At 40.4% G+C, this 21,167-nt stretch overlaps 1 protein-coding gene across 1 annotated transcript; it reads left to right on the top strand.

Annotated features, from left to right (window-relative positions):
• Positions 1-715: 715 nt before the first annotated feature.
• KLB (klotho beta) lies at positions 716-19,509 on the top strand. Its single transcript, XM_010219191.2, has 5 exons — positions 716-1,453; positions 10,669-11,176; positions 15,449-15,717; positions 16,635-17,778; positions 19,042-19,509. Exons 1-5 carry the CDS (start codon positions 716-718, stop codon positions 19,401-19,403), a joined length of 3,021 nt encoding a protein of 1,006 aa, XP_010217493.2. The 3' UTR covers positions 19,404-19,509.
• Positions 19,510-21,167: the final 1,658 nt, after the last annotated feature.

Below are 21,167 nucleotides of genomic sequence, written 5' to 3'. Positions count from 1 at the left end.
TAGATAATGTGAGAAAACATGCACAAGACGCCTGTAAATATCTGGAGATATGCACCTAAACAAAGAACTTCAAGGAGAGATTGACCTGAAAGAGATATTTAGGTGCAGAGAGGGGAAGAAAAAAAAAAAAAAGGTAAAAAATTCAGCTCTGGGAAAAGTCACTCAAAAGTCATCGCAGAAGCTTTTTGGTACACCCTTATTTAACATGCTATTTGTTAAAAAGTAATATCTTACTGGAGTGTGCGATATGGAATATATATCTTCCATGTTTCTTTGAAATGCACTTGCATGAGGAATAGAGATAGAATAGCTTGTTAGCACCCCTGTCACTTAGTATCCTTCCATTTTAGTGACCTCGCTTTACATAATGCTACATTAGTGTTTATGGTGTTTATAGTGCATATATAGTGCTACTATATGCAGGTAACCTATTTCACCAGGATAGGGACGCAGCCCAGGTGCCTGGGTGATCCCACAGAGGCCACCTCCCTAAAACCGCGCTGTTCTCTGACCCATCCTGGGTCCTGCAGTTCAGGCTAATCATTGACAGGGCTTTTACGATCTCAGGCTTTTAGAGAAGCTTTGATAAGACACACCAGCAGTTAGTGGTAAATGAAGACAGTCGGTGCAGCGGGGACTCCGGGGAATGAATGGATGTTTTTGCAGCATCTGTGAAAGAAATCCAACGTTAACACCGGCGTTACAAAAGGGAAGGATGTGTGGCCGACGGCTGAAGAGGTTTGCTGCTTTTTGGGCTCTGGTTTTCCTAAGGACAGTTACCGGGCTTGCCGGAGAGGGAAGATCCGTGTGGAGAAAGGACCCCAACTTCAGCCCTGTGAGTGAAACGCAGATGTTTCTGTATGACACGTTCCCCAAAGGGTTTCTGTGGGGCGTGGGGACAGGAGCACTGCAGGTGGAAGGCAGCTGGAGGAAGGACGGGAAAGGAGCCTCCGTATGGGACCAGTTCATCCACACGGCGCTCCGAGGTGCCGAGAGCACAGACCTTTCCAGTGACAGCTATACCTTGCTGGACAAAGATTTGTCAGCCTTGGATTTTTTGGGAGTTACTTTTTATCAGTTTTCCATATCATGGTCAAGACTTTTTCCCACCGGAGTGGTGGCAACTCCCAATGAAAAAGGACTCCAGTACTATAACAGTCTTATTGACTCCCTGGTCTACAGAAATATTGACCCTGTGGTCACTCTGTATCACTGGGACCTGCCCTGGACACTACAAGAAAAATACGGGGGATGGAAAAACGAATCCGTAATCGATATCTTCAATGACTATGCCACCTTCTGCTTCCAGACCTTTGGGGATCGTGTTAAGTATTGGATTACAATCCACAATCCATATTTAGTTGCATGGCATGGGTACGGCACAGGCATTCATGCTCCCGGAGAGAAAGGGAAAATTACAACCGTCTACTCTGTAGGACACAATTTGATCAAGGTACAGTATGATAAGATTTTATAAACTGATCTTGCACCTCCGTTAAAAAGCTATGGGAGGAATCAGTTGTGCAATCAATGGTTGAAAAAAATCAAAGAATGTGAAAGTACCATGAAATAACCCTTAGCTAAGGCAGCCTTCTTATACTCATGATGTTGATTTAATCATTATAGTCAAAGCAATAACTGTTCAATAACTGTTCTTTTTTAAGTGCTTGTTTATTGCTTTATCTCAGTGACCTTTTGCTTATAAAATCTATTAAAAAGCATGTTTTTCCTTCTTTATTCTTTCTTCATGACAGCCACACTGAGGTGATTATTCTATTAGTTTGTACAGAGGTTTTACTTATATCTGCATACTAAATCAAGTCTACTCATGGTAGAATATATATGTGTGTGTACACATAAATGGATCTGATTAGTTCTGTCTTGAGTTTGTAGGAAGATAAATCTGTCCTTCAGCATTTAAGAATTTCAAAGTTACATTAGTTTCATACTATTCTCAGAATTGTAACTTTCATATCATTTTATTTATCAGACATCTTCTTCAAAATTACACATTCAAAGGCTTGATCCCATCATTAGCTTAAACAGCAACTATAGCCAGGTTCCAGGTTCACGGTATTCTTTACTGGGGAAAGACAAGAAGAAAAGTTTGAGGTCACAGGAGATTATGGTGGGTCATATTTTTTAAGGCAAAAGTGCACATGTTGTTCCTGGTAGTGTCAACAGCATCACTGAGCTTACTGCATCTCCTCTGACAAATTATTGATTTCATTCTCTGGAGTAGAATATAGGTGGACAGTCCTATGCATAGGAGCTTTTATTCCTATTTTATTTAAGGAACAGGTCACTATCTTGTCTCTGCTGACAGAGAAACCACTATAATTACCTGAGATCAAACCATTCCTTGACATATCCAAGAGAGTTTTTCTACTAGCTGCTCTGTTTTATAATTCATAAATAAATATGAATATATTTATCATGGCATATTAACATGGAGGGAAAAATAGTAACTCTCAGAGAAGTTAAAAATATTTCGCAATTGACCTTTTCTATTTCTTGCATTTGCTTCTGGGCTTGAACCTGCAGGCTCAATGGGTGCTTTACACAGACAAGTCACAAATGCTTTGGGTCACTCACTGATTTAGCACGAGAGAGGCACAGTGCATTGTGAAACAACTCGAAAATACCTGATGCTCAGCCATTTTTGTTATTTTAAAGTGCTATTTAAAACATGGTTGATATAGTGCATGTAAAGATACAACACATAGATATCTAGTATTGCTTTCCCCCATTTCTCATTGGCACAGTAGATCATTTCAAATGGAAATTGAGGTATTAGCTGGGTAATCTATGCATTTTCTCATACTGTAGAATTACCCTAAGCACCAGACAGCACATACAGAGCAATGTCTCTGCTGAAGAAGCAGTTAGGTTTTCCAGTAAGCCAAACGTGTCAGGTTTGGTATACAGATTACACAGCTAAGTTCCTTGATCTGTATTACATAGCTGGCAGACTTCGTGATCTGTTAGCTGTTAAAATCAGTGAATCTGAGTATAAAACATAGTAAATTCAAGAAAAGAATTAATGAGACTTTCAGCAAGATGCAATGAAGTAGCTAGGTTTTTATTCTGGTGTAGAAACTACATTCATGTTACATCTTTCCTATGGCACCATGCATACTACCTGCATTTATTCTGTGAAACAGTAAAATTTTGGAAGATTCTCTGTCTTCTTTACTGAGAATCTTAAATCTGTAGTAAAGTATTAGAGGAATTGTATTAGATGAGTTTGGGGTTGGGAAGTGGATGCCTTTGCAGAACCATTCAGCTTGAGTCAATTCTTATATTTTCTTAAAATATTATATTCTTAAATATATATACACACATATTTTTTTCTGCAGTTAAATCTAATTAAAGTCAGTCATTCTACAGAAGCAGTTGGCAGTACACATTTCAAGTTAGCTAGCCAGAATCTTTTCTCAAAGATTTTTTTGCGTATCTTCATTTTCTCTTTGTCTAGTTTTGTTGACAATAGTGTATAAATATAATGTACTGATGCACAAACAGTAGTCATGTGCTGTGAAATATCTCTCATTAGATTAGGAAATGCTATAAAAATCTTTCTTTAAAGAGATATCCTGTGACTTTATTCTTTCAGAACTGGTACATGCAAATCTGTTTCTCTGACATTGTATTATGGATACATTTGAATTTACCACTGCCATACAAAAAAAGTCCTCTCAAAAATAAAAGACAAACAAAGATGTGAGATTTTGGGGGGTATCTTCAAAAGCCTGATAAAGTTATTGAAAAGATTATCGTTATGGCTTTCGGAGGAACCACATTCATTTAATGTCAATGTTAACTTCCTGCAGTCGGCTAAAAAGGACATAATTCTCCATGACACTCTATATATACTACCAGGTCCACCCATTGCTAAGCAGGAAAAACAGGTTTGAAATGTGCAAAAGAAATGAATGTGGCCACCACTGTGTGTGGCCTGAGGAAACTGCTGAATAATCATTCTAATGCCTTTTTATAGAAATATATGGGGTACTTTGGGTTAAAATAAAAGTCAGGCTCTCTCATAAATGAGCCTTGCTTTTAGTTTCACTTGACAATGTAGTACTCCCTTTTGCAAGAACTAATTGGCATTTATATAAAGGAGTGCTTTTATGTGGTATTGTAGTATGTCAGTCATAAACTGAAGCTATGTTTCAAACAATGACAAAATGATACAACAAACCATAACTCTCTGTTTTTCTGGACTTTGGATTATTTTATTATAAGAACAATCTGAAAGTTGCTGGATGAAAGACGAAGAAATTTCTGTTCATTCTTAGCTAGAAATTTTAGTCTTTTTCAAGCGTGACAAAATGTTTTAGCAGCAGCTTAATACTAAAATAATTGGGTGGCATGAGAAAACATGCATGTATAGTAAAATATGATAAAAGGAATGAAACGCTTCCATAAATGAATTTATTAGGTAGAGAATTATCTTGTTAAGGATTTTCTTCCTGCAAGTAGGATTTACCTGTCATTACCAAGCCTCAGGGATGCATGGTCTTGCTAGCACAAGATACTACAGATGCTCTGTCCACTAATACATGAGCTTGCCTTCCGTGGTGAGCATCCTTTTGAGGGAATGCCCCAGATGCACCTGCTAAAGAGCCAGTCCTGCCTTCTACAAGCGCCTTGCTCTTCCAGGCACACAGAGAGGGCTAATAGTCTGCAGAAGCAAAGGCTGCTAAATAGAGTGTTTGACGGATACGCATGAGGAAAATCTACAGAAAATCTACAATCTCCCGAAAAGCTCAAAGAAAAAAAACATTTTAAAAAACATATTTGCACATTACTATGCATAATATTCATAGGCAGAGGCTAATAATTGCTGTTGATCATTTTAAAGCATGTGATTCCACTTCCAATGAAATGAACAGGAAATTAGCAGTCTGAAGCTCATAAATTATAAATCGCTGAGGGACTCACTTAGCTAAGTTTCTATTCAGTCGTATGATCATTGTCATTAACATGAGGAACGGGTGTGAAATTTTACTGCAAATCCAGAGTGAGAGTCAAACGTGCATCTCCTTTCTTCATTAAAGGGCACTGTGCTTTATAAAGGCATGATCGAAAAACAATTAATGATAACACTGGTCCTGTCATGCAACATTGATAAGTGATATCAAAGAAGATAAAAAAGCAAGCATGCCCCTAAGGTGTTTGTCATACTGAAGCAGAGAAGAAAAAAAAAAAAGCACAAAGAAAAATTAGATGGATTTCTTTGATAAAATAGTAAATAAATCCAACAATGAGGAAGAAAATATATAGCAGATGAATCATTGTGTTTGGAACTAAAACAGGTATTTATCCAACCTATCATCATTTTCTCTGGATTTAGTTATATTCTTTCTATATATCACTTAGACTGAGATGTGTAAAGATCACCAATTACAGGCCAGGCTGTCTTCTTTTCTTCCTCTGGATGGGTGCCCTCCAGGCAGTTCGGCCTTTGCTAGGTAACAGGAAGAATGGGATCTTTTTTCCCCCTGTTAAAGATTATTCACAGTCCCTTCCATCTTGCACGAATACTCAGGAGAAAACTATCAGAATAAGGAAATCTCCCTATTTTTTTTCTTCATGGAAAACTCCTTCATAGTAGGTGATATTGGGAAAAGGCAACAAGTTCCCTTTCAAGCACTGCATCGTGCAGACTCATTATAGATCAGGTTGTCTCTGTGCTTGGCTCCATGGTATCAGTCACTGTGCTAGGATCTTTTCATGAACACTGGGACCTTTGGAGACGGATATCCCAGAGAAGTCCCATAATTCAGTCTCTTTTAAAATACATTTCTACAGAGCAAATGGAAAAATTCACACAGTAGCATGAGTGAATAACTTGTCTCTAGATCCCACCAGATAGTTTCTTCCCTTTCTCCAAAGAAGCCTCCTTTCCCCAGGATCTAAGAAAATAAAGCCACGCCAAAGCCAATATTTCTTCTAGGAGGACTGGAGATCTGTCCCCATCAGGTGTAGCTTGAGGACAGACAGCAGACGTGTCTGCGTTTGTCAGCTTCATTGCTGGAAGAAGCTGATGCCCATAGCGTTACTGGAAAAGCAGGACTACCCATTAATGCAACATTAATACCCATTAGTGCAACATCACCTACTTGTACTGATAAACTATTGCCTTTTCTAACACACTCCTTTTCTAATATCTGTATATCATTAAATTCTAATAATTTGTTATTTCAAAAATATTTAGATTTGCCAAAGGAGATTGTATTTGTGCAGCGGACGCACATTAGAAAGAGGAGAAAAATATTTGATAGATCAAAGAGGAAGAGTGTGGGATAAATGCCTCCTTTTTGCAAAACCTTGAGTCCACAAAATTTGTTGACAGCCAAACATTTTAAATTTAGAAAGCACAAGCAAGAGGCCAGAGACGGACATTCAAAACAGCTGTGTACAACAGAGCCCCTCGAGGCTCTTGGTGTCTGCAAAAAATCAGGCAATTTTTAGCAAGGTGCCAAATATGGAATGAATTAAACAGCTGAACGTAACACAACAAAAATTAACAGTGTTAGGCTCTGGATTGGCACTTCTTCCCAGTGGGGATGAAACCTCTCTGCATTTGTCACTGCAGCTGTGCTTAGGTTGCCTTATAAAGGTCATAGAGTCTTGTTTCTTATACTAAGTTCATAGAAATCGTTAGAAAAAATAGTGCATTGACTAAAAAAAGTGATGCATCAGAAGAAACCCACATCAAGGTTTTCTTTATTTTTTCCTTCTAAAATACCAACAAAACATTTTCCAATGCATATCTGGAGATTTAACTAGGGAAGGACACCTGGATGGTGTCTATAGCCTATCTGGATGGTGTCCATAGCCTATCTATCACCTGGATGGTGTCCCTCAAACACAGCTGGTGTCTGGGGACCTGGTCTAACAGAAGGCACAGGGACCAGCTTGTTTCAGTAGAAAAGGGAGGCCCAGGAGCTGAATTCCGTTACCTGGGACTTTCCCACCTGACCCTCGTAGCTGCTTCTGTTCTTCATTGCTTCAGAGCAAAAGCTTTCACCTAACCATGGATATTACTGCTGATTTGCCTCAGACAGCCCAGGGTGCTTGACAATTTCCAAGCATTTCACAAAAGTTCTAGCTATCCCCTTGCTCTGGAAATCAAAAGCAGAGAATATAACTGCAAATAAACTACAGCCAACTCTGCTGTCATTTATTAGGACTGCTGATATTTGAGTCAGGGTCCAGTTCCCATGGGCTTCTCAAAGCCCAGTCTAGTGGACTCGGTAATTACTGTTAATGGAACGATAATTACTGTTAATAAATATGATGCTATTAAGTATTATTATCCATAACATAATGGGAAAAATAAGCACAATGAAGTCAAATGGCCAATTCAAATAAATGTCAGGAAAAGAAAAAAAAAGAGTTTTACAGACTAAGACCTTCTCTGTCATCAGTTAGCCTGCTACCACTGTGGGCTCTGACAGTTTTATGCTGTTTTAGATGGACTCCTGTCTCTTCCCAGAGACAAATGAGTTCAGAGGCAGTATTATGTCAGCTCCAATTTTCAAACAGCAGCAGTCACCAGTGATAACAGTATTTTGTATGTCTTAGGTCAGAACTGATTCAAACTTTTTCATGGGATTTATTGTTTTCAGGTTGGTTTTCTTGTAATTTTTGGGAATCACAAAAAAAATGATCCAAATGCAAGCCAGTTAGCATACAACCTCAGCCTTCACTTAGCTGCCCATCAAGAGCCCTTTTTTGCTTCAGGGGGATTCAGCTTCAGAAGCGGTTTGCAATTTAAGTAAGACTTTAGCTCTACTGACCACATGTCATCTTTAGCAAAGACCTCAAGTGCCTTGAACTGAAACAGACTCCAACTAAGCCATGAATGTCCATCCTTCTTTTAAGGTGATGTTTATTACTGTAGTTATCACACTCTGTGTTCTAGCTCTTCATGATTTAAAAAGTGAACAAAGCCAAAATCATTTTACTCACATTTTGATTTAGTTCTAATTATTCTAAACTGTTCTTGCTCTCCAGCTCACTAAAATAATCCTGTATGTGCATGACATTTTGTCTGCTCATTGCTGTGGTATTCAAGGAAAATTGCTCGACTTTAATCAATGAGCTTGAAAGTACATTGTTGCCTATGTACAACATAACTACAGGATCAGAGTTGAAAGGAGCATGAGAAATATTTGCAACAAGAAAGGAGAACAGTACTGTTGTCTTAATTCTATAAAATTGACTCATTTTATCTAGCCTTTTTAAGAGGTTAGTACTAACTGATTTAACATTCTCTGTGACTTTCAAGTCTACGGAATAACTGCTGTATTAATATCAGGAAAATATGCTGAAATTAATGTCATATGTATCTAGAATAAATACACAGTATTGATCGTGCTTTCAGTGTGTACTTAGCCTTGACATTTGTCCTTGATCGAAAAGGGAAAATGAAAGATTAGGGATTAAACTCTAACCAAAAAAAAAGATTAGTCAAAATTTACTCAAAACAGCCAATATGATGGGAGATATAACTTTTAAATTGATGTTTATTTCATGCCTAGTCTTACAAAATAAATACTATTAATCAGTTTGTTCCATCAACAAGGATAACTTGCATTTAGAAAAACCCTTCCATCTGAGGACATTAAGCTGCTTTATAAATAATTAACAACTCAAAACAACATTATCGGCAAGCAGATGCTTGTTGTCTCTGCTATATCTGTAAAGCCCTTAACAAAGACTGCTAAGTCACAGTCTGACTACAGCTAACTCTCAGAATTAAGAGATATCAGTGATTCTCATCAATTCTTGAAAATCCTTTCTTGGCGCCATTCAAAAGTACTTATCTGTACCAGACATTTGCACCTGCAACGTCATACCTGTGGCTGCATTCTCATCTTCAGACAATATTTTTAATAGTAGGTTTAGTTGCTTTTAATCAACTCCCAAAAAAGCACATAAATATAACAATTTCTCCCCGAGTATCTTTCACTAGTCACCAGTGCATTCTAGTTAGCTGCTTTTTAACAAAGCCGCCTTTCCCCATGTCTTCATCTAGACACATTTAATTGCTAGGGTTTATCTTGTGCCACTGTAATGCTGCCTGGCACTGTGAATAGTGCAGCTGACTTCTGCAGAGGTTTTCTTCTGAAGCCAACACAAACATATATATTTCATTAAACAGTTGTGGTAGTTGGCTGTGCCTGGGAAAAATAATACACCGACCACATGAGAAATCACTAGACACAGAGACCTGTGAAAGCTAATGCCAGAGCAAGCCCTGGCCACCACAGCCACCCTGGAAAGCTGGATGGACCTTTGGGAGGAGACCACAAGGTAACTAAGGCACTGGCCATATACGTTTTATGATGAGATACTGAGTGGCCACTCTGAAAATACTGTAACTGTACTTTGCAATTTGCCCCATGGATGCAATTTTGCTGACTTCTTTTTTTTTTTGGCTACAGATCCTGCAACTCATAGTTTAATGTTGCTTTATCAGTATTTTCAAAGACAGGGCTTGAACCAATGTTATGAGCATGACCTTAGAAACCATAAACAACTGATACACAAAATTTCACAAAACTGTAATTTGTTGGTAGCCTCTAATTTAGTCAAATATCTACCTGACATCAGCCACTCTCTTTAAATGGCCAAGGCTAGATAAATTAACTGAAGTTATTATCAAATTTAAGCAATGCTATTTGGCTTGGTAATGATGTCAGTGTAGCTCAGTTTCACAATGTTTCTCAGTGCTTTTTCTGCAAACAGTTATTTTCTTTCCAGTTTAGAGTATAGAGCCACTCTTCAGGAGTAAAGTAAACCTAGAGTTACTTGATAAATCCACTTGAGCTGTGATGAGGTCAGCAAACTTCTCTGTGTCAGCTCCACTGCAGTGATTCATCTTGAACCATCCCTCTCCCACAGCATGCAAACACTGCGAGTAGCACCTACATTTACCATCTATTCCTTTCAATGTATAGGTTATAGGTAAAGCATGACTACTGTGTTCTCTTATTTAAGTAATTAATGACATGTTGTTTTATGGTAATTCTGGTGTGTGACCATGTTAAACATAATGATACCTAGAAAAGCTGAATTAAGAAATGGTGCAAAATACCCCTTTGTTGTCGCTAACACAATTAGCAAAACTTCCCTCTGTCCCAGGGAAGCCAATATTTGGTCTACTATGAGTACTAAAAAATGCCAGTAGATATTATGAGATAATGTTGCCAAATTTTGTGTTAAAACCAGTGCATTGTTGCTCTCAAAATGAATGCTCAAAACAAATACTCAAAATGAATTAGCCACATTCTGCCCTGTTTTGTGTACTGTGAAAGGAATTACAATTACAGCAAATTCCAAAAAGAAACGAACTAAAATCATGGTTTCTATACAATAACTATATCAGCAAAGACTACTTTACCTAGAACTAGATGAGGCTGTCTAGGTCACAGAATCCAAACCCCACCAGGAACAGCCATTCGGTCCCAAAGTGTCCGTGCTAGAGCTATTCCATGTACCTCGTAGGATGCAAACTTCATGTTAGAAGACCAAAAGTCACAACGGAAGAACAAGTATTAGATCCAGCTCCTGTCTGTCTAGCTGCACACACACGCATGCACTGCGCTGTATTAGAGTATTACAGGTTAACATTGTTTTTTTCCTCATCAGGCTCATGCAAAAGTTTGGCATAACTACAAAACACACTTTCAACCACATCAGAAGGGGCTGATGTCCATAGTATTGGGATCCCACTGGATCGAACCTAACAAATCAGAAGATGCTTTGGACATTTCTAAATGCCAACGGTCTATGGAGAGAGTGCTGGGGTGGTTTGCTAAACCCATCTATGGGGATGGTGATTATCCAGAAGAACTGAAAAATGAACTCTCTTTTCTGCCAACTTTTACTGAGGATGAAAAGAACTATATAAAGGGAACAGCAGACTTCTTTGCATTCTCCTTTGGTCCTAATAACTTTAAACCTCCAAACACTCTGCCAAAAATGGGACAGAATTTGTCACTCAATTTGAGGGAAGTATTGAACTGGATTAAGCTGGAGTACAACAGTCCTCGAATCTTGATCGCAGAGAATGGCTGGTTCACCGACAGCCACGTGAAAACGGATGACACCACCGCCGTCTACATGATGAAGAACTTCGTTAATAAGGTTTTACAAGGTTTGTACACAAATTACTTTGGGGGTTTCAGAAGTTTTGTTTTTAATCATTAAATATTTAGCTCTTTAATGATTTATTTTTTTTTTTAAAAAAAGACATAACTGGTAACTAAGTTAAATATTAATTATGTCTCCTACACAAGCACAAGTTGTGGATCAGGACGCACTGGTGCTGGATGTTGTACAAACATAGAATAACAACACAGCCCCCGCCCCCAGAAAGCTAAAGTCCAACATCTGGCTTTGATTTGAATGCCAAATAAGGTACAAAATTGAGTCAGAAATGAATGGAAACAAATATAGCACCTATTGCTGTTCACAACTGGCAACCCAACTGAAAGGCCCACATCTGGGCACGTACCTTGAGAGCATGAAGTTGGGGCCAAGGCCGCCCTTTGGTCATTGCTCATCTGGCCTCCTTCACCAGCCTCAAACACCCCAACCGCAGCAGCAGGAGAAGGGCAGGCGGGTGCCGGGCTCCCTGCGTACCAAACAGTCGTAATGATTAAATATACTTTTTTAACTCTTGGGAGTCTACCTTCATAATGCCAGTGTGTATAAACACTGCCTGGAGGTAAAGGATTTAGTTTCATATGAAATGTAAACAATGTTAATACCAAATCCCTGTATAAACTCGGCCTTGCTTTTCCGCAAAGCCGGTTTCCTCTTTTTGGCTTTCTGTGAGTGACACCTGCTGGTTCAGGAGCCACCCTCAAGCTCAACGGCCGTGCTTGGCAGGCATCTCTGCAAACCAGGCCCTGGCTGCTCTCCTAGCATCACGGGATCTGTCATATTATGATAGGATGGCTCAGATCACTTTTTAAAACAACAAACAAACAAAAACTTCCTCATCCTCAGAAAAGGGAGCATACAAAAAATCATCTGCTGTGACATGAGTAAATGGTGGAAGATAAGGACACACTGTACTGCCAACAGACATGATTAAGTTCCTAATGAAGAATTTTTCCAGCCATATTTAAATTGGAGTTGGTCCAAAATGTACCCTATAGTCCAAATTTTCCAGATTTTCAGCAGGTTACAAAACAGTGCCTGGTTATGATATTTTACACATTACATTGACCGAGGAGCAAAGTTTAGATGCCAACCTGGATTTGAATGTAGGTGCATTTTTCCAACAGCTGTCAGCTCTTAGCTTGAAATAGACTTCTGGACACTCACATAAGATCATTTAGGTCTTTCTAATCTCTGAACACATTGTTATATGCCAAGTCACAGTGGGATAGTGACTGCTGAGATGGCACGTACATGTGTGGTGCTATATTGTGCGTGTTCAAGGAGGCCGCCGTAAACTTTGCTCTATGGCCTGAGGTGCTGCAGGATCACTGAAATATGTGATGTATAAAGTCACCTCTGCAAGAGAGCTGAGCCCTCTTGCTACACAAGTATGCAGTGCAAACTACACCTTTTTGTTGACATGCCTAAGCCTGTCAATACTGAAATGTTTTCTAGCAGCACACCTAAACCTGACCTCGTCTGCCATGGAGTAAAACAAATAGAGAAATTCATACTGGTTCAGAAAATCCTGCCTCCTCTTTTTCTTTGATAGCTGTTTTTTAGCTGCCCCTTGAGCAGCCAGGCCTAGGTAAGCAAGCAACCCAGCGCATCTGGGGCCAGGCCTGGAGAAGCTGATCCTGGCAGGAGAAAACAAGCCCATAACCTACTTACTTGAAATATTTCTCTGCTGGTGGAGAGGCAGCCAAGAAACATTGTACCTTTGGTTTTCCTTTGTATGGGCATATGGCCGGATGCTACTGATTTACATTCCTCTGTGGTCTGTCACCAAACCGTTTCCAACATCTGTTAGGGATGTTGTCAGTGACGATAAAGGAATGCTAAGGAAATGGCAGAACCACATTAACACCAGGAAACTACAGTATGGGGGGAAGAACAGAATAGTTCAATTTTCAATCAAAAAGCCTTTAACTGAGAGAATAAAAACATATGGTATAGGCTCTGCTATGCAAGTTGATTCTTTCTATGCTTTGTTTCTTCTCTTTGTTGCCAGGTAGACAGCTGCCTTTCCAAAGCCCAGAGCTAGCTCACTGTGCAAATATCATAAGTTCCTACATAGCCAAATTTCAATATTTTGTCCTCATGCCCAAGGACATAATTTTTCCTATACAGAGACCACCCTCCTCTTCAGACCTGATCCTCCCTTAGCTTTGGAGGCTCCCTTGTCTCAGTGTCTAGTTGTTTATGCAGCGCACCTTGGGCAGGATTTTGACTTCCGTTGTCTTCTCTCTCTACCACTTTCCTCTGTTGCCTTCTCTCACTTGCTTTCCCTTTCACTCCAGACCACACCACAGACTTCCTCTGGCTCTGATTCACAGATTCAGCTTCATCTATCACAGGCTGCCACCTAACATTCACCGAAGTATTAATGCTTCTTACTAGAGTGTGTGTATATATATATATATATATATATATATATATATATATATACACACACAAACCAGAACTTTTTCCTCCTCGTTCAAACAGCCAAAAATTCTCACATAGACATTGACTATCTTGAGAGCCTCATGTACTGCAGTGTCTTTCACTTTGGCAATTTAACTTAGCCCCCATCCATCGGAATGCATTTACAAAGGTTTTTTTCAGTCTGCCACTTAGGCTGTCGCTCTATATCCACTGCTATTGATCCAGCCTACCCAATTGCAGATGTGAAGTACTCATCTTCACTTGCAAGGCCCTTCTGGCCCCTCACTTTCTTCTATGTTGTTCTCTGTCTCCAGGTTTTGAACTTGATATTTTCAGGTGTTTTAGTGACTTCTCCTGTGCTTTCCCTCATGCTTGGGAGTTATTTTTCTTGAGAATGAATGCAAAACTGCTTCACATTATCCTTAAGAATAATGCCTTCTCCATGATACTGTATGAAAGTTGAAAGCTGGGTCTCTGTAGTATCTATACAGCCACCTGTACACCTTTATCAATGCCATTTCATTGCTTCATTGCGCTCCGCCTTCTCCTTGCCAGCATTCAGGCATAGTCTAGCTCATGTTCAGATTATAAAGTCACTGACTGGATCTCTTTATCCAGCAGCTGGTAAAGATGGGATCTTGGACCTCCCTAGTATTAGTGAGAACGTTGCTCCTCTGCTGAGTGAATACCAGCACCATACAACATCAGCTCCCAGTGAAGTAATATGGCATGTCTAAGGCAGAGAACTTCAGTGGAAACGTGCCGCACTAATTGCAGTATCATCCTAAGAAAACAAGGCAAAGTAATATTGTTGAGAACAGAGTTTTAAATTAGAATATTTCATCCTTCTTGCTTGGCTTACTCTCATCAGCCCTCTTGATCATTGCCCTTGATATGCCAACCCTTACGAGGTTAACGTGAGGAGCCCTCCCTAGGAAGAAGGTGGCAGCTAAGCTGACCGATGATGAGCTTTGGACCATCTCATGGCGGTGTCAGCTGGCACGCAGCCTACGTGGGTGACAAACAGCTTTTGCTGCTTGCTGGCTTAGTAAAAAAACATTTTGGAAATCATGAGGCCATTCCCATTAATCAGGCTCCACATCAGTGAAAGCACCCCTGTTCTTAGCATGAAGCCATGATTTTTATCACCTTTCTCAACAAAGTACCAAGATCTCAAAGGTGCTAAAATATATGGTGTTATACAAGTTTTGACAAGGTGAAGGGACTATCAGAAGAGCCTGCAGAAACATACTGTATGAATAAATCCAGCACTTCTCCCTCTGCATTGGTGAAACCAGGTTCTTCCAGAGTCATTAAGCATTCACAGACATTTTTTTTTCAATTTAGAAGTTAAGTAAGCGTTTATAAAGGTTACATGTTGAACAGAACTTTTAAATAAAGGAGGGCATTAAAAAAATCATAGCCTGATAACAAGTGCAAATGAAGGAAAAACTAGACAAATTGTCACAAGCCTGATTTTTAGTCATGATTCTCTAATTTTACAGGTGCAGATTTGTTATTTGCAAACCACCAAATACAGATTAAAATCTGCCTGAGGCATAGTATTTCATGCTTGCTCAGAGCAGATATAATCTAACCTACAGTAATTCATTTTTTAAGGAACCAGTGATGACTAAGTATCTTGCTAATAAATAAGGACTATGACACATGCCTGTCACAGTTTTGCAATGAATTACAAGAGGCCAAAACTGCCATGAGCACTGAAAAAACTCCTGAGATTTTTCAAAGTGAACAGACATCTCTCATAAACCATCCTTTATTTATTAGATCCTAAATATAAAACTCATGTTTGCTTTCTTTTCCTGTACAGCTATTAAATACGACAAGATAGATGTGTTTGGTTACACAGCCTGGTCTCTCCTCGATGGCTTTGAATGGCAACACACCTACAACATCAGGCGTGGGTTGTTTTATGTGGATTTCAAAAGTGAGAAAAAGGAAAGGATCCCCAAGTCCTCTGCACTTTATTACAAACAAATCATACGAGAAAACGGCTTCTTCCCCAAAGAGTCTACCCCGAGTCTGCAAGCTCAGTTTTCCTGTGACTTCTCCTGGGGCATCACCGAGTCTGTTGTTAAGGTAAGCGCTAAATCCTGGCAAGACTGTGAGGGGCAAGGCAGCTAGCACTCTCACTTTGCCAATCGAAGACCGCAAATTGTACCTGTCAGCCAGAAATCTCAAAGCACCCTGCACACACAAGTTAGGCTTGGCTATAGTTTTATGGGTTTCGTTTTAGCCACTCGAGGGTTGTTGTGGCACAGGGCTGCACACAAGGCGTGTTGCTGCGGGAGCCCTTCCCTGGGCTCGCACCAGGAAATCTCCAAGCAAGAAGCTGACCCTGACCAGGGTTTACTGGGTTATTTTTCAACCAGCGGAGTTTTCAAACACAGGTCATGGCCAGGCCCTGCTGGCATCAGGAAGGGAACAAGCGCTGGTGCCAGAAGAGAAGCTCCTGAGTGGGGCAGAAGTACAGCCAGGCTCAGTGCAGGGATTGAGACACTGTTTCCCCACATGGAAAAGCAGCCCTTCTCTAAAGGGAAAACACACCAGCACCACAGGTGACAACAGTCTGCATCTGTACGCATGGCCCATATCGACCAGGCTCCCAGCATGTCCCCACTGTTGCATCAGCTGTGTGAGAGCTGCATGACCACAGGGTGCTCCAAACCAAGGAGATTTATCTGAATAACAATATATACAGTGTAGGCTGGTGACAGAAGGCAGAACTTGCTGAAGTTAACAGGAGAACTTCTTACATCACATTACGTAGCTGGAGAGGAGAGCTGCTTTACTTTGTCTTCCATACATGAAGGAACAGCATGGGTAACGTACAAACATTACTGTAGGATTAGCACAGGTAAAGCACCTAATAGGCAAGCCTGGAGCATCTGAGCAGGACATCCAGCACTAATCCAATAGCACAACACATGTAGTTATGCAAACAAGCAGATATTCATTTAATTAAAACCTCTGGTAATACTTTCTTATCTTCACAGGCAGAATCTGTGGCCTCCTCGCCCCAGTTCTGCGACTCCAACCTGTACCTCTGGAATGTCACGGGAGACGGACTCTTGCACAAAGTGGAAGGAGTGAAGCTGAAAACCCGACCGGCACAGTGCACAGATTTTGTCAGTATTAAAAAGCAGCTTGATCTGCTGGAAAAAATGAGAGTCACCCATTACAGATTTGCACTTGACTGGTCGCTCATCTTACCCAATGGAGATCTGTCGGTGATCAACAGGCAGGTTCTTAGGTATTACAGATGCGTGGTTAGCGAAGTACTGAAACTCAATATTCAATCTATGGTCACCTTATACTATCCCACTCATGCCTACCTGGGCCTGCCAGGTCCCCTGCTGCAGACAGGAGGGTGGTTAAATCAATCCACCGCCCATGCTTTTCAGGACTATGCGGCTTTATGCTTCCAAGAACTTGGCGATTTGGTTAAACTGTGGATTACAATAAATGAGCCCAACCGCCTAAGTGATGTCTACAACAGGAGCAGCAACGATACCTACCAGGCAGCACACAATTTATTGATAGCACATGCCATGGCCTGGAAAATATATGACGAGCGCTACAGACCTTTCCAGGCCGGGAAGGTGTCCCTGTCGCTGCATTCGGACTGGGCTGAGCCGGCCAACCCCTACTTCGAGTCTCACGCGAAGGCCGCCAACAGATTCCTGCAGTTTGAAATAGGCTGGTTTGCTGACCCAATATTTAAGACTGGGGACTATCCAGCTACTATGAGGGAATACATTCTCTTTAAAAATAGAAAAGGCCTCTCATTCTCCTCATTGCCCTCATTCACACAGGAGGAAAAGCAGCTCGTCAAGGGTGCAGCTGACTTCTATGCACTGAATCATTTCACCACCAGATTCGTGATCCATGAAGCTCAAAACGGGAGCCAGTACGAGTTTGATCGTGATGTTCAGTTTCTGCAGGATATCACCTGCCTGAGCTCCCCTTCCCGCTTAGCCGTGGTCCCCTGGGGAATCCGCAAGGTCCTGAAGTGGATTAAAAAAACCTACGGCGACATCGATGTTTACATCACAGCAAATGGAATAGATGACCAGTCCTTGGACAATGATGAGCTCCGAAATTATTACTTAGGAAAATACATACAAGAGGTTTTAAAGGGTGAGTATATGATAAATTCATTTGATGGTAAAACATGCGTGAGGAGATCTGGAGACAGAGAGACACAGAGGAAACATGGCAGCTCACCAGCCTTTAAGGAGCTGCTGTGAAGAGAGAAGCTTTAGACTATACCTTGTTCCATTACTTGTCTTCTGTTCTTCACCTAATGACTTGAGAGCAAAAATCCAAGGCTTTCTTCTCATCCAAGCCAACTATCATTGTTAATATTTTATTGTGTGAGAGGAATGAAACAAGCATCTTTTCCCTCTGGTCAAACACTGGAAGGAAAGCAGCACACTGTTGAGCTTTTCAAAAGAGAGCTGCAGGGCTGTACTGCAAGGCTAGGCCCCAGACAGCAGGGAAGCAACAGCAGGGCAATAGCTGACAGCAGCAGCAACACCAGGTCTACAAAGTCAAAACAGGGTTTCAGATACATCCTTGGAGTTGCTCTTCCCCATAGACAAGCTGTAGAGCTCCCTGATCAGCACTTGGATTGTTTGTAAAACTCTTCTGAAGCTCCTTCCACTGCTTAGGTCTTTCTCAGATGACACAGGACTAGAGTTTTTTGATTTATTTTCCATACTAATGTGACATTGCCAACAAAGGGACAGTAAGTTATGCCACTGCTGCACAAATGAAAAGGTCCCTTTAATTTTCAGATAGCATAATATTTTATAGTCCTTATAGAAAGACCTTCCTGATTTATAAGGTTCCTGCCTAATTTCAATTACATTGCCAGATTCTCTCTTTGCTTATATATGAATCGGAGAGGCTTTTACTCCAAGGTTGCAGTTTGTGATTTTACTAAACATTGTCACCCAGCACCCAGGTGCAGCACTGTAACGTAACCACCACATGGGGGGCTGAGCGCAGGCATGTGGACCCCCCCAGGCATTTGAGAGCGTCTCTCACGAGCACGTTCCTGCTGCCTGACTCAGGGCGGGAAGGAGGCTGCACGCGCTTTCTCAAACTTGCCAAAGGGCCACATAAAAAAGCCAAGGAGTCAAGAAAATGGGCCAAGCCTTTGGCAAATCCAGCTCTCAGAGAAAGTCAGGATCTTTCTACATCCTATCTCTCCTTTAAACAATGGCCAACTTCCTCCTTAAGGCAATGGAATACAAGTACTATTAGAAGCAGTAAGTATTGGTAAAAATTTATGATTTTAGGAAACTATATTAATAGTTTGAAGTGTTAACTTGTTTCCAGTAAGTTTCCAGTTTGGGCAAGGTTTTATTAATAATTCTTTGCTTTTCCATCCCCCAGCATACTATATCGACAAGGTCAAGATTAGAGGTTACTATGCATTTAAATTGACTGAAGAAAAGTCTAAGCCCAGATTTGGATTCTTCACTTCTGATTCCAGAGGAAAGCCTTCGATAAAGTTTTACAACAACCTGATAAGCAATAATGGTTTTCCTGCCGAATATTCGATCTGCAATCCATCGAGCAAGGAAGACGAGTGCGGCTTCTGCTTGTTCGTTTCACAGAAGAAGCCGCTGATATTCTTTGCCTGCTGCCTTTTCTCTACTCTCATCTTGCTTTTAACAATTATTGTTTTTCACAAAAGAAAAAGAAGAAAACGTTATAAGCCAAAAGGTATCCAGCGCATCTGTGTTTCACTTTAAAGAGAGACTAAAAACCCACTTTCAAGTGTAGACGATCATATGGATCGGACAACTCTAGAAAAGCACTATGCGAGTCACTCCAGTTACACACACCAAGCATAATACCATATGCGTGCGGAGAGCTGTGATGTAAAAATACTTCTATCCACTTTCTGTACATAGAAGATGAATTTGATTATTTAAGAAAAAAACGACTCTCCTGCACCTTGAAATAAACTTTCAAACAGTTTGACTTGAAAAGGGATACTAAGCTGTGAGAACTGGCATGCACTTTTATACGAACCTCTTCAAATGGAAATTTGTTGTCATGTATATTCTTGTTATGAATGTTGGTGAGTATGAAACTGAAGTTGTGAGGGGTTGTAAATAAGACTTATTAAAAACCACAAACTTCAGTTGACTACAACATGAAGAATCCAAAATGCTGGGCTGGGTTCCACAGACACTTCCTAAAGAACAAATCCAAGTTAACTCTACATTTGACCAACATAACTATCTGTTACATATTGGATGAAGCAGAAATGAGATTTCGACATCTTAGCTTAAGCAAGCGTAGCTGGACCCACAGGAGCCAAGTTATAATACTACTCAATCACTACCCTTCCAGAATAAGACAATTTTTTGTTGGACAAGACATTAAAATTAGCAGTATCTATGTATCCAGCCCAGAGAATGAAGAATGTAATTCTAAATTGCACTTTTTCATAGAAATAAATATAAAATCTTATCTTAGCTCTGGAATATTGCCAGTGTGAGCCATGAGATGAATGGAATAAAACCATTAGTTGAAGTTATTTAGAAGCATTTATTCTATTAACAGTTCTGTGAAAATCTCTCTCATGAAAATGACTCCACATTTCTGCCCAAACAGCCTTTTTTTCTTTTTTGTGCTGCTAACACTTACTTCACAGATGCGTTACTTCACAGATTGAGGTAATATGAATTTTATCCCACCAAAAATATAATCTATTAATAACTTTCTCCCATGGTACTAGGGTTGACACACGTGTTTTCTCTGCTTTGCTTGGCTTTTTCTTTGTGCTGTTTTGAGTGCTGTAACACCTTGGCACATGCAGTTTCAACATTCACACTTGGCCATCAGGGACTCCTTTGCATCTGCAGTGGAAGCTCCCTTCAGCAGTACAAGCTCTACAGCATGGCAATGTTAAGTGTTAAATAGGAATATGTCCACATCCATATAAAATCCTGGTACACAAAAGCAAGTCTGTGACAGAAGACACCCTGAAACCAGCACTTCTGTTGCAGGCAGCTTCGAGCTCATCTCCCCTTTTCACAGCAATTATCAGAGCTTACCTCTGCTTATTTCTGTACTACATTGTTTACTTGTGTTACTTTACACATTTCCGTTACCTGTCCCAACCCCAAGTCTCATTTCCTAAGTGCATGGCAGTATTTCTTCATTACGATTCAGTGTATGTTAGCATTGAAGACGCTTCATTAAATTTAAGTCCTAGTGAATCGATTGGTGACTCTGGCCGAGGTTCTACTAGTGCAGCAAGCCATACGTGCGTTAGAGATGCACATACCTCTTCAAGACCCAAGGACACTGACTGGTTATTACCCAAGGCAACTGGGGAGTCAAATTTATTGTGTGGAAACTGAAATGCAGCTGTAACAAGATACTCATCTCTAATTCCACGTTGATTTTAACAGTAGTTTAGTGCTACCATCTCAATGGCATGAGAACCACGTCTTAAAAATGGAAGGAAGCTGTACACAGCTTTCAAGTTTATAAAGTTAGTT

This window comes from Tinamus guttatus, unplaced genomic scaffold (genome assembly GCF_059628265.1).
Source record: "Tinamus guttatus ecotype Peru unplaced genomic scaffold, ASM5962826v1 Tinamus_guttatus_pri_ptg000213l, whole genome shotgun sequence".
In the NCBI taxonomy this organism is placed as follows: Eukaryota; Metazoa; Chordata; class Aves; order Tinamiformes; family Tinamidae; genus Tinamus; species Tinamus guttatus.
This window is presented reverse-complemented; position numbering and strand designations above follow the sequence as displayed.